This window comes from Sus scrofa, chromosome 3, assembly GCF_054392235.1.
Source record: "Sus scrofa isolate SSC_HxYL_T2T_F1_AM1 chromosome 3, Sscrofa_HxYL_maternal_Yorkshire_Landrace_v2.0, whole genome shotgun sequence".
In the NCBI taxonomy this organism is placed as follows: Eukaryota; Metazoa; Chordata; class Mammalia; order Artiodactyla; family Suidae; genus Sus; species Sus scrofa.
In genome coordinates this window covers 75370339-75384936 of record NC_139385.1, presented here as the reverse complement: position 1 = coordinate 75384936, position 14598 = coordinate 75370339, and the positions used below count along the sequence as shown (strand labels likewise).

Genomic DNA, 14598 nt, shown 5'->3' with positions numbered 1-14598 from the left:
ATGTTATGAAGACTTATTTCTCTTGGATTCTTGGGCAATGGGTTGTCTTAGATTTGTCTTCCAATAATGATAATATGGCAGACGGAGGGAGAAGAGGGAAATAAAGAAATCAAAGGTGATGACGTTCTGCTAGGTGGCTCTACTATAGGGATCAAAGATGACAAGATAACAATAACACGTACCATTCTTTTTTCTTTTTATGGCCACACCCATGGCATATGGAAGTTCCCTGGATAGGCGTCACATTGGAGTTACAGCTGCCAGCCTACACCACAGCCACATCAATACCAGATCTGAGCCACATCTGTGACCTATGCCACAACTTGCAGCAATGCTGAATCCTTAACACACTGAGGAAGGGCGGGGATCAAACTTGCATCTTCACAGAGACAACTTTGGGTCCTTAACCCACTGAGCCACAACAGGAACTCCAATGCATGGTATATTTATGTGACATAAAGATTGTCTTCCTGCCCAGGAATATATCCCAATTATACTAAATTATACATAAATAAATTTATACTTCTTCCCTTGCTGGTTTTATTTCCTGTGGTTCTATTGTTATATCGCAACAACCCAGAGAAGACCTGATGTGATGGGAAAAGAAACATATGGGAAGGAAGAAATCTAGAAAAGAGAGATGAGGACTGCCTGGAGGAATAGAGATGCCTGTTGATAACTTTCCAAGAGCCAACACTTTTCAATACTCCCATTTCTCCTTGGGATTCCAAGGTTAGCAAGATTGCCCTTTTTGGGGTTGAGCAAAAACTATTCTGCCTCTAATGGTGAGAAAAATGGCTCTAAGCCATATTTAGGAAATTTGTTGACTGTAATTAAGCCTTCATGGGAGTCCCCAAGGTTTACTTACCTATAATTGAAAAAATGCAAATGAAGACAGTTAATCAGTGGACTGGCTGACTCTCCAGTGCTACTCCCTACCTAATTGAAATTAGAAAGGAAGACACAAATATGTCCAGTTGAGAAAGTTACCTGAGAGCCAATTGGTAAATTTCTCAGCAACCCTGTGGAGATTTTTTTCTTAGCCTGGCTGAGATCACAGTGCTTTTCTGTGTAGGCCTTTGCCAACTTCATCTTGAGCCATTACATACAGATTTCCTAATAACTGGCCTTCAGCATTGGTAGAGCACCAGCTGCCTTCCTGGCAGCTCTCAAGAAAGCCCTGCAGGAAAAAATAACAGACCTCTTGTCCTCCTTTCTGTTGTGATTGATCCACTACTCAAAGTGATAAAACATTTACTTTTCAAGATCCTGTACTCAAATGGGAATAGCCCTGGGATTAAGCCAATTTAAAAAGATTAACTCTTCAGGAGTTAACCTATAGTATTTTGACTCTCGGTTTTTAAGGGTCAGGATATGTTCTAATATTAATAGCAAGAATGGAGTCATTCTCTTTTTCTTTTTTAACAATCACAATACACCTGTGATGGTCATTTGCACTTCAGACACCATACTTGTTAATATATTCAGCTAATTTTTATCATCTGATTTAAAAATGCTTTGCCCTTTGGTTCATACTTATGTCCTCTGCTTAACTATCTCATTAATTAACAAATAACGGATAACGGAAGCAAACAAAGACCTGGTGAAAATGTTCAGCCTAAATGGCCTATTTCTCCACCTCACAGATGTTTACATGCTTGCAAAAAAGATGATTCCCATGTGGCAAGCCCTTGTTTCAGAGTCTTAGTCCACTTACTCATCCTTGTCAAACATAAACAGTGAAGCAAATTAGCAAAACTGAATTCCTCTCTGTTAAGACAGTGGCAGTGATGACCATAGGGCAGCAATTTGCCACTCACCCCTGTGGTGTCCATGGCAGGCATTATTAATCAATCATGGCACTTTGCTCCCTCAGAATCTGCTCAGTGTCGTAGGAAAGAAAACTTCTTTACTTCTCCCCTCCAAGAGTGGTCAAAAACAACTGACACAGTTTATAACAGATACATCATCTACTGTATCTCTATTTCCATATTTAAATTGTTTAATACATTCTGTCTTTGTTATTACCAACCGAACCACTGACAAATACATCTTTTTTTTTTTTTTTTTTTTTTGGTCTTTTTGGTTGCACCTGTGGCTTGCAGAAGTTCCCAGGTCCAGGATCAAACCTGCACCACAGAAGTGACCTGAGCTGCATCAGTGAAAATGCTGGATCCTTAATCCACTGAGCTACAAGATTTTTATCTAAATAAAGCTGCTTAACTATATCATTAATTAACAACTCATACTATGATGGAAGTATAAAGTTCACCACTGTTTGCCCCTAAAAATTAACTATGGGAAGAAGGAGGAAACACAGCTTTATTTAGATAAAAATCTTGTAGCTCAGTGGATTAAGGATCCAGCATTTTCACTGATGCAGCTCAGGTCACTTCTGTGGTGCAGGTTTGATCCTGGACCTGGGAACTTCTGCAAGCCACAGGTGCAACCAAAAAGACCAAAAAAAAAAAAAAAAAGATGTATTTGTCAGTGGTTCGGTTGGTAATAACAAAGACAGAATGTATTAAACAATTTAAATATGGAAATAGAGATACAGTAGATGATGTATCTGTTATAAACTGTGTCAGTTGTTTTTGACCACTCTTGGAGGGGAGAAGTAAAGAAGTTTTCTTTCCTACGACACTGAGCAGATTCTGAGGGAGCAAAGTGCCATGATTGATTAATAATGCCTGCCATGGACACCATAGGGGTGAGTGGCAAATTGCTGCCCTATGGTCATCACTGCCACTGTCTTAACAGAGAGGAATTCAGTTTTGCTAATTTGCTTCACTGTTTATGTTTGACAAGGATGAGTAAGTGGACTAAGACTCTGAAACAAGGGCTTGCCACATGGGAATCATCTTTTTTGCAAGCATGTAAACATCTGTGAGGTGGAGAAATAGGCCATTTAGGCTGAACATTTTCACCAGGTCTTTGTTTGCTTCCGTTATTTGTTACCCTGGACTTGCTAGTATTTTTAAAAAGTGTTATTGATATAGACTCTGGAAAAGTAGACAGAATTTCAAGGTATTTCAAAAGTATCACAGTTTCTAAGGAGATCAAATATCTCTTCAAAGCCTCATGGATTTTTTTTTAAACATGAAATGTTCTTCTTGGCAGATAATGGGCTGCAATGCTCTGGGATTCTAACCTCCCATTCATTAACAGCAAAGCTGACTTGTAGCAAAGTCTTTTTTTTTCCCCCTGCAAGCAATTTGTGACTCCTTTTGGAGAGAGAACTGTTTAAATATAAATAAATGACCAGCTCCAGTAGAAAGATTCAAGTTATTTCAGGATGTTTACTTTCAATTTATTATCAGTTCTTCCATCACAACTTCCTCCCCCCATCACCCCCCCCGCAAGATGCCCAAAACACTACCCCTGCCCTGAAATTGTATAGTATATCCTGATTAAAATCTTCTTGTATATTAAACACTAAGTTATTCTCATTAAATATCCTGCAAGCAGCTAAAATGGAGTCTACCCATTTTAGCATTTTCAAAGTCCTTAGAACCATCAGTTCTGACTTAAGAAAATTAGAATAAAATAACCTAGGTCCAAATGGGACTGGGTTACTTCTCCCAGGCACATCTAAGCTTTCTGAGGTAATCACTCCTCAGTTTTTATATTTCAAAATCACCATCAAATGGATTTAGTTTATTTTATTCTGTGTAGCTAGCCGTAGTCTCTCAATATTTGCATGATTTTTAATACAAGGACAGATTGCTTTGTACTTGGGGTTTCCATGAACTGCCATTTATGGTTCATTATTTCGTGGTAATAGATAACCAGCTGTATTGAAAATAGATTCATTTCCAGGTTGTATTTCTATCTCTATGTGTGTATTTTAAATGGATTGGTGTGGAACACAGTGAAATCCTAATTCTCTTTTGTAATTATATGCCTAACCTTCACAAATTAACATCCTGAGACATTTCCTATGTCATATGTGGTTAACCCAATGCATTTCTCTCCACCTCTTTCACCTGACTTTGCACTTTTGACAATGAGATATTTGGGGGGGGGTGTATTTTGTTAAAGCCAGCTGTTAAATCTAAACTGCATTTGTCTTAGTGCTGGTGGACCCCAGAAAATTCACCATTATCATTAAGGGTGAAGGATTGCTAATTATTTCACAGAATAGAAAGTAGCCTTGGCTGTCAAGGGAATAGTTAAGATATTTCTCGATGATGTTATGTCTTAGATTATTAAAAGGATATTGATTTTGATCTTGAAAGTATAATGCTGAAAAAAATTTTAGTGGATTTATTGGACTTTTTGACTGGTAGGAGGAATGTGGATTTAATATTTCATTCTGCATTTTATTATCTCTCTCTGTAGGAACACTAAATAAGGAATATGAAGGGAAGAAGAAACCAGACAGAAATTGACATAAATTATATATTTACAGTGTGCAGAACACCGTTCATGAAACAACTGGGAGGACCAATATAACAAAATATGTAGTTTCTTACTTCTCACTTCCTGAATTTCACTCCCAGAATTTCAACTCTACCTTTGATAACTCTGCCTGCATGTAGCACACACACTTTTTACTCAGTTTGTCCAAAGTTCTAAACTCAGCAGTTCATCACCTCAGCTGCCCTCTGACTTCTATTTTCTGGGATAAGAGCATCTTTATATACCCAGTTGCACTAGCTAAGAATTTCAGCATTGTCTTTCTTTATCTTTTTTTTTTTTTTTTAGCATTGTCTTTCTTCAGCACTCTTAATCATCCAAGCACTGACAACTTTCTATTTAATCAGTTAAAGTGAGTTTAGATATCATGCCCACCATGTAACTTATTTTCCTACCTGATCCCTACCTGATTCAAGGTAGATTCCCCACCTTGCATCCTACTAAAGCACTTATCATAGGGTATTACAATTTTAGGTTTAATGTTTGTCTACCCAACACATGAGCACAATGTTTCGCATGAAATAGACACACAATCAGTGTCTGAAGAAGTCTTTGGATGAATAAACATGTACATAAGAAGATAGAGGGCTAGACTGTAGGGCAAAGAGTAAGTGATAATTCAGTATTTCAAGAAAGGTAGTTGCATTTTTCAGGTAAAAGAGTGTGATTTGAGTCAAACACTCTTATTTATGTCAAATTCTATTTCTACTGAAATTGAACATCTCCTGCAATGTGAACCTATGTCAGTGAAATAGCAAGAACCTGAATGATGTGGAATTTCAGAAACCTTTGGATGATCTTGTAAATTTTAAGAATCATTGTAAGCATTTTCACAAGAAGCTTCAGCTTTGATGTAAGGAATTAGGCAGCACAAATATCAATTAATGAAAGAATAACAATTCAGAAAAGTCTTCCCTCAAGTGGTCTCCATTTGAAACAATATGAGGATGGTGTAGGGAAAGAGAAATCCATCAGTTAGAAGTTGTGTGCAGTTAAGAAGAATGGAGAGGTGATGGAGGCAGAAAAAGAGCCAGAAAAACCCTGCAGAAATGACTATAAAACAGCTCTCCCGCCCTTATTTGCTTTTTATGGACTGTAATAGAACAAGATGTGAGGAAACATCTGTTGCCTTTTTAAAATAGTACTTTGATATTTTAAAAAGAATAGTGACAGAATTAGGAGAAGCCTAATTTCCGTGGTTAGGGACAGCAGACACCTATGAAATGGAACAAGGAGTTAGTCTGGCACAGCTCGGTAAAGTCTGGGGCTGTGGATTTTTCTCTGCCATGCTGTGCTCTGGGAAGCATCATGGAACAATGATTAGAGAACCAGCTCTGGGGTTAGGATCCCCAGGTTTAAATCTTGGCTTTCCCACTTACTAGCAACGTGGTACAGGACAAGCTGAATGGCCCCATCCACGTCCCAAATGAGTTGAGTCGTCTTTTCCTGTCTCACGGATCATTGTGAGGTTGAATGAGAGAAAGGAAATAGACTGGCTCAGGGTCACATTTGCTAAATGTAGGCTATTTTTTTTTTAATTAAGTATCCACTTCTCTCAGACTTGATGTGAGTGTGGAGATTTAATGTGATGTCTAATAGGAATAGAAAGACCCTTAAGCAGGAAAAGATTCAAGTCTCTGTGGCTAAGTCTAACCACTGTATATACAGGCTGGCTTGAGGAATGGCTTTGGTATGGCCCACCTTTAAGACTTACAAAGCTAGCAAGACCAGCCCAGGTAAAGGCTTAGAACACTGAACAGAGTAGCTGAGCCTCACCTAAGGGTACAACCAGTCATTACAATTGCATATTGAATGTGCTTCAGAGAAACTGAGCGAAAAGAAGAAAAATCTTCAGAGATCAGATACCAGGCATTGCTGCCATCAAGGTGAATCCAAGCCAGGAGAACAGCCAAAAGGCCAAGAAAAACTGCTAGGCAGTAGCCCATCCGAAGCCAGAATATCTAGTAAGAAAGTATTCAGGCTCTGAGGATGAGACTGAAAACCACAAATCATGGGAGATGGAAGCTCTCACTAGACTTAGTCATGATGTTTATAGGATGCCCAGACAGAGTTAATAATCAAGATAGGTTAATTATGAATAAGTAGTCAGTAAAAAACAAGATCCAGGAGTTCCCTGGCGGTGCCACAGGTTAAGGGTCTGGCATTGTCACTGCCGTGGCTCAGGTTGCTGCTGTGCTGGTGGTTTGATCCCTGGCCCAGGAAATTCTGCATGCCAGATGTGACCAAAAATTTTAAAAATTAAAAAAAAAAGAAAAGCTTCCAGAGATTAAACGGTGCAGAGAAGTAGTGCAGTGTAGTGGTTCAGATGTTGGGCTTCAGAGAAAGACAGTACTGGTCCCAATGCCCAATTTGCTTATTACTACAGAGACATGTTACCTGTCTTCTCCAAGCTTTCCTCTCCTCATCCATAAAATGGGGTTAATAGTTTCTACATCAAGTAGTTTTGAAACTTGAGTCATGCAATTTAATTAAAAGGAATAAAGTAACCCCTAGCCCCTAGTAAGTATTCACTTAATGTTAAGTTATTATTATTAGAACTTCATTTACACATGGTCATTAGTATGTCTTGTTTGAAAATGCCCTAGTTATAGTATACATGACAAAACAGAATGCACTTATGCAAAATAAGTTTTATTAAATATTCAGTTTAAAAATCTTCTTGTCATGTAGCTTTTCTCTTTTTTGAATGTATTTTCTTTAGGAAGTGAATTTTTAGCAAAATGTGCCACTTAGAAACCAGGTCTCAGTGCTATTTTGGACAAGCATGAGTGAGACCCATTTTTAAATAAAATAAATTATGTGCTGAAAATGATGTAAATCATTACTGTGGGTATAGGGCAAATGGCAAATTTTATCTTTGGGTAATTCAAGTTTTAAGAAAAAGTCAATTTTGTTATTAATTTTATTATTATTCTTTTTTTCTTTTTATGGCCACACCTGCAGCATATGGAAATTCCCAGGCTAGGGGTCCAAATGGAGCTGCAGCTGCAGCCTACACCACAGCCACAGCAACACCGGATCTGAGCTGCACCTGTGCTCTATGCCACAGCTTGGCGGCAATGTCAGATCCTTAACCAACCGTGAAAGGCCAGGGATAGAACCTGCATCCTCGCGGAAACTATGTCAGGTCTTTAACCTGCTGAGCCGCAACAAGAAGTACCAAATTTCATATTAATTTTAGATAGGCCTTATTGTTTATGAGTATATTTGGTCAGGCTTAGCTGGCCCTCGCTTCCTTGCTTTATCTTGCTGTGAATTAAGAATCTGCCCTACCAGGCCCCTTGAACAAAATCATTGGCTTTATAATTCAGAGCTGTCTCACTCTCAACCAATGTGTTAGGTTTATTCACAGGATTCCTGCATCAGGCTGGGAGAGCAAAGGGGTTCTGAAGACGAAACAGGCTATCCTATTTTTGCAGCAGAATTAGACACCATCTATCTGAAAATGGAATCTGTGGTAAAAATTTCCAAATTACTTGTAATCCTTCTTTTTGGATCCACTCAATTTTCCCAAGATTTGTTTTTGGGAACTATTTAATAACGTAATAAGACATATCTTATCCTATTCTACTTCTACTAATTCTGTTGCTCCAAAGCAAATCAGCAGAACTGTCCCCTGATATAAAATCTCTCTACCTTCTCTTTACCTGTAGCACATGATAGTAGTAACTAACTTTGTGAATGAATATTACTCATTTTTGAAACCTGACAGACTTTGACAGGGAATTGTCAGTTGGTCAGGGGTATGCCCTAAAGAAACCTTGACTGATCTTGTAATTGTCCCAGCATTTTGCTATCTGTTTCCTTCATTATTTACACTTCTACCTGGGAGTATAATTGGAAAGATGAAAAAGTGAAATTCAACCAGGTAACTAGCAGATGGTATCAAACTTGTGAATGGTGAAAGTCCTGAAATCATGGGATGAAATAAGCCTTCAGATCGTCTTTGGGTTTCATTAATCCAGTGGTTCTCAATCTTTGGCATGAATCAGAATCCCCTGGCTTGACAGCTTTTGATTGAGAAATTTGGGGATTGACCTGAAAGTTTGCATTTCTAACAGTTTGCCGGTGATGCTGATTCTGCTGGTTCAGAGACTGTACTTTGAGAATCACTGCACTAATCGGTGCTTAGCTTCCCTTACATTAACATGAATAATCTAGAATTTGCTTTGCCTTAGCAAGGCTTAGAAATTTATACTGTATAAAGTAGACGTTATGGGTTAAACAGTTATTTTGGTATGTGTACACCTTGTAAGGTATAATAGAATTGGTAAAGTAAGCAGTTACTCTGTTCATTTGGTCGATTTAATTCACAAAGCAGACAATTATATATTTATTCATTGAGTCACGGCTCTAAACTACAAATCTCTGCTTCTATTATTGTGGAGTCAGTGTAAAGCTGATCTTTAATCTGTGTGTGTGTGTGTGTGTGTGTGTGTGTGTGTGTGTGGTGAAACCTCAAGTATTGCAAGAAATTCATCCATAGAAGGCTGCTTCTGTTTTCTCCAGCAATCTGATTTTATGAGCTTTTTGTGTGGTAGAAGAATTGAAATCATTTGTCATAGAATTTTTAACTCGGAATAATGTTTATTTAGCTTTAATAAAGGATATGGAACAGAGAACAGCCAGAACAACAACCTCATAGAGGCCTTAGAGTAACTTTTGATGTCCCCAGTCTCTATTTAGGACATGTTTTGGTCTCAAGAGATGACAAATTAAATGAATGTGGGTCACCTCACGCAAGGGGGGGAGGGCACAGTGTTTGGGGTCCGTGGGCATAAACACTCTTACTTACATCACACCCCGAAGGCTATAGGCCTACCTCTCATTCTCTAATGCAGATGCAGTCTATCAATTACAAATTATACAATGAACCGTCTCAGCAACTAGAAGCACATTACTTAGGCACATCCTTGGATCTCTCCTTTAATCACAATGGATACATTCCTTAGCTGATGTCACAAGTTCGATGAACAGACTACCTTCATGCATCCCTGAGGCAGCAGTAATATTTGCAGTCCAGCTGGTAGTTCTTTCCTTTCCCTAGGTCACCTGTAGAATTGTGGCTGAAAGGGAGTCTGGAATTGCAGTTTTGAATATTTCCAGCTTTGGTGGTCCAGGAGTTTGAAAAAGATATCAAATAATTGAGTATCTCGTAGGTACCACACTGTCTTAACAGTTAGAAGCAGAAAAGAAGGAATTTTAAAAAAATCTCTGGCCCTAGAGTTTGGAGGTGAATGTCTAAATCCACTTGCTCTATGTTGTGACATTTCATTGCAATTTTAAAGCCGCCCTACCCAACAGGTTGGTGGTATGTCACAGTAGTAGGATAGTCTTTAAGGACTGTATTGCTTAAGCTGTGTAAACCTCTGAATATTACTGGACCAAGTCTCTCACCATTTAAGGGCACTGATGGTAATAGTAAGGGTTGTTAGGAGAGTTAAGTGGGGAAACCAATTTCTTTCAATAGCCTTTGGAATATGGAAGAAATCAATATTTCATTAGCGTGTGGATGGGGGTGGTCTCATTGAATGCTCTCTGGCCTACACAAGCCTGACACAATGTTGATATTTTTATAAGCCATATATTTAAGATCTTGGAATAGACAGATACCCCAGCACAATAAACACCTAAGTAGAAGCCATGAGCATGCACCCATGAGCATGTTCCTCTGCTTAGCTACCTGCATCCCTACCAATCCTGAGCTCAGGATGGAGAAATCATCTGTAAATAGATACTTCCACTGAGAAGGCCATCAAATTGATATGTAACTCCTTATGACATTTTATTCTTCAGTGCCTGCCAAATGCTTTTCAAACATTTGAGTAATTGTCCTCATTACCAATCACCCTAATGCAATAACATGAGATGTTCCGCTTTGGAACATTTTTGTTCTATTGGAGTCCTTACATGCCCAAAAGAGGGTTTTGTCTTTAGTGATATTGGGATTTTAGAAAGCAATGTATCATCGAGTATCCTCTTTTTTTTTTTTTTTCCTTTTATCTTGGGATTAGGGACAGAAGACAGGTTACTTCTTTGTAACCTATTCACCTTGTGTAAATAATTTGCTCCCTTTGGGCAATACGGTATACTTGCATAGACACAGGATTGTTTTAATTGTGAAAATGCAGCCCCATCTTCTGAATATCGTACCTTGACTAACCTGAGTATATCTCATTCTTCTTCCGCTCTAGCTGGACAGTGCCACATCACTCATCCAGGCAGCTAAAAACCTGATGAATGCTGTTGTCCTCACAGTGAAAGCATCCTATGTGGCCTCAACAAAGTATCAGAAGGTCTATGGGACAGCAGCTGTCAACTCACCTGTTGTGTCTTGGAAGATGAAGGCTCCAGAAAAGAAGCCCCTTGTGAAGAGAGAAAAACCTGAAGAATTCCAGACACGAGTTAGACGAGGTTCTCAGAAGAAACACATTTCGCCTGTACAGGCTTTAAGTGAATTCAAAGCAATGGATTCCTTCTAGGACGATAGGCTTTAACACAAGAGCTTTTTCTTTCCTTTCTTTTTTCTTTTCTTTTCTTTTTAATTCCATTTTTGTATGCATACCTGCTGACTCATATGCCTCTGGCATGGGGAAATTAAGGGAGCAGTGTCTGTTTGCATGTAAGATGAGATGTGATCTATAAGACTGATCCATCTGTAGCCCGGGGTGGGGACAGGGAATTCCTGTCCCAAGGTGGTACAGAGCTGTCCTTTGCAACATTCTCATAAAATTGGGCAAAGAGTTCGCATTGCAATGTTCACGGGAGCGGGAGGGATGGGGAAAATAAACTTAACTCTACAAAAGCAAACTCTAATGCATGCAAGAATCATTAGGTTGGCAGGTATATTAATAAGTGAAAAATCTGGAAGTGTAATGGTAGAACATAAAGCTTGTATTGCTACTGTTTCAGTGCAAAAATGTACTAGCCAATACGCTTAAGTGTGTGGCCCACAAATTGAACAGTTTAACTTTGACATCGTATCCATGATATTATGTGGATTTTTTACTAAGGGAAAACTAATTCATCCAGCCTAAAATGCTTCTTTTCATCTGTGTTCTGTTCTTTCTCTTCTAGTCGTGCCATTACTAGTGCTCATGTTATCAATTTCCCCCCTTTACTGAAAATGATAAACATTTATTTAAAACAATTATAATCCTTCTGGGGGCACTGGAAGCACAATGTGGTGATCATCTTGCTTTTACATTTTTTTTTAAAAAAAAATTGAACTATGATTTTTCTAGAAATAGAAGGCCCAGTGATGGAATGTTAGAGGAATGGAAACTGACAATGTGTGAAGGTTTAGAGGCAAATACATAGGTGTAGCTTGGAGTTCTGGTATCTAATGTACCATTGTATCCACTAACTCAAAATAAACACATTTAATCTTGACATCTGAAGACTGCTTTCTTCCTTCCTTTGAATGCATATCTAGCACATGATTAGAGCATCTTCTTGAAAACTGGTTAAACATGCTTTGTCTTTGTTTTCAGAAATTGGGGGTAAAATTGGCAGATCATATGTAAAGAAGACTCCAGGTCATCTTTATAGTCTAGGAATCGCTTTTGTGTGTGTTTTTCTATGTGCTTTTATTTACTTTCAAACTGAATTTAAAATGAGAAAGTCGTGTGTTAGAATTTTGGGGACCATGTTTAGCTATGGCTAAACTTAAGAAACTTAATATGTTCTCAATGAGAAACTGAGTCCAAGAAAATTATAGAGAGGCTCACTCATTTCCAAATATTTTATTCATTTCAAAATATTTTTTTTCTCTAAACTGTAGGAAGAGGGCCCTTGTCCCATGAGTAATAAAAGTAATAAAAGATATGGCTTGAGGAGTGAGGAAAAGAACAAATATTCATTTGTGTGTTTGAAACTCTTCCCATTTAAATGATTTCTACAGGTTATCAAGTTAGAGTATGTCTCCAGAAGACTTCTGATAAAATGTGTTTCTTAGCAATGTGATAACATAATAGGAGACATTGAAACCTATGCTTTGTGTTAGCTAAGTTGCAAAGTCCCAAGGAGAAGAGATTGAAGATTTGTGGAAGAAAAGACACTTTGTTCAGAATCTTATTTAGATATGATTCTGCCCAAATTACTGCTCACCACTGCTGCTGAAACTTGGCCTCTGTCCATTGGTGCTGAATAGAAATGTGGAGGCAGAGTTTTGGATAAGGGAGAAGAAAACAGCTTTTATTGCTTTGCCAGGCAAAGGAGGCCACAGCAGGCTAATGCCTTAAAGATCATGCCCTCTCATGGGGAAGAATAGAGAGATTTTTATAGTCTAAAAGGAGAAAAACAGGGTTTCAGATAAGGATCAGGACTGAGGCAAATATGCATTCTTCTTTCTTTCGGAGAATCTTTTTCATTGAAGCTGGTGTTGAGAGATTTCAGCATGATCCTGGTGGTGGTCTTCTGGGTTATCACCTAGACTAACATTACTGGTAAAGAGGGCATATTGATCAGAGATTGGAACAAACTAGGAAGGTTCGTGAAAAACACCATGTGATAAGAATCTTTAACCAAGAGGCAATTGTGTTCATGGTGCCTAATCATTACTTTATGGGTGATTGTGTCTAGGGTGCAATCCAGTGAGGGAGAAGCACAAGGAAAGGCTCCAAGCTGTTCACTTTTAAAGTATTCATTTCTAAAAGAAGCATAGGAATTTAAGTTTTTTTCTGAGGTGTATAATATGCTTATGCCATTATGTGTACCCCTTGAAAGGGAACCAGGACCCTGTCCCAAGGCTGTACTATTTTTGCTTGGCTGTTTCTCCCTTGTCTTTGCATTCCTCCCTTCCCTGATCAGCAACTGTCTGAATCTGCCCCTGGGAACCCAGGGAAGGTCACGGAGGCTGAGTGAGGCCCATTTCCTAAAAACAAGAAATGGGGACACAAAAAGGCTTTTGTGCTCAGGAGCCCCACAGGGCCCTGCTGGGCTATACCACCACTATGTGATTAAAAACACCACCCAGGCTGAGAATGATCAGTTGATGGAGAAGCCACCATAAAAGCTGTAATTTTTAACACCAATCATTAAACCACTCTTTCAAGTATCCAACTCCCTTAAGTTGTGTAAAAACTGAGAAGGGCAACCACTGACATTGATTCACAACTATTTATGGAATGCATTCTCTGAGCCAGGTCCTGATTTGAGTGCACTACTCTGTGAGCTAATTGGCAACTTTTCTTGTTAACACTTGAGTATGGCATCACTCTGGGTTTATGCATTCTTCTCTGATTTAATGGGTTGAAAGGAGTATTCTTCAGACTAGCCAAGAAACTTAAAATTCTGAAGCTTCTTGACAAATCCTGAAAAATAGCAGGCATTGGAGGAACATCTGGAGAATGCCATTGCCTTTGCCCTTCAATTTGAATTAAATATTTTAATACATGCATGTGAGCAACGTTGCATGTGTGTGGTTTCTAGAAATCAGTCCTTCATTTTATTTGTTTTACCAAAGCTTAGTGAGTAAACATCATCACTGTCCATCATTTCTCTTGTGATCAGGAGAATAACATCAACTCAGATACATTATTAAATATAGAAGTTCCCATCATGGCTCAGTGGAAATGAATCTGACTAGTATCCATGAGGATGCAGATTTGATCCCTTGCCTTGCTCAGTGGGTTAAGAATCCAGCATTGCCGTGAGCTGTGGTGTAGGTCATAGGCTTATCTCAGATCTGGCATTGCTGTGGCTGTGATGTATGCCAGCTGCAGTAGTTCCAATTCTACCCCTAGACTGGAAACTTCCATATGCCACATGTGCAGCCCTAAAAAGACCAAAAAATAGAAAAAAAATTTAAATAATTAAATGTAAACACTGAGCCAAGAGCTCTACAGCAATAAAAAAGTTTATTTCTTGTTTCCTGTTCTTGAGAAACATACAGTCTAAGTGGGAACATATGATAGAGACAGAAAAAAAGGTAAGGAAATCTGCTAAGAAATCATGTTCCGTATTCCAAATGAACAAGGTAAAGAAATGACTACTGTTTAGGACAAAAGAAGTCTGAATGCATTGAAGATTATAATATTTGAGGAAGGATTAATGGATGGAATAGCATTTGGAAATGAGAAAACAATATTTCTACATGAATGAAATATATAAATGAGTAAATTTGGCAAGGGGTGACTAGGGTGAGCATTCAAGGAA

The 14598-nt window shown here is 38.5% G+C and overlaps 1 protein-coding gene across 12 annotated transcripts in view; it reads left to right on the top strand.

The window, feature by feature from the left end:
* The window catches only part of CTNNA2 (catenin alpha 2), a 1217074-nt gene extending 1205242 nt beyond the window's left edge, over window positions 1-11832 (top strand). For 7 of the 12 annotated variants that reach the window (XM_021088202.2, XM_021088200.2, XM_085018822.1 and 4 more), the window contains one exon: window positions 10635-11832. In XM_021088202.2, coding sequence (XP_020943861.1) covers window positions 10635-10922 — 288 coding nt within the window. In that variant the 3' untranslated portion in view covers window positions 10923-11832. Of the gene's footprint in view, window positions 1-7780; window positions 7898-10634 lie in introns of all 12 variants that reach the window. The other 5 variants (XM_021088201.2, XM_021088199.2, XM_085018818.1 and 2 more) reach the window with 1 other exon arrangement.
* Window positions 11833-14598: the final 2766 nt, after the last annotated feature.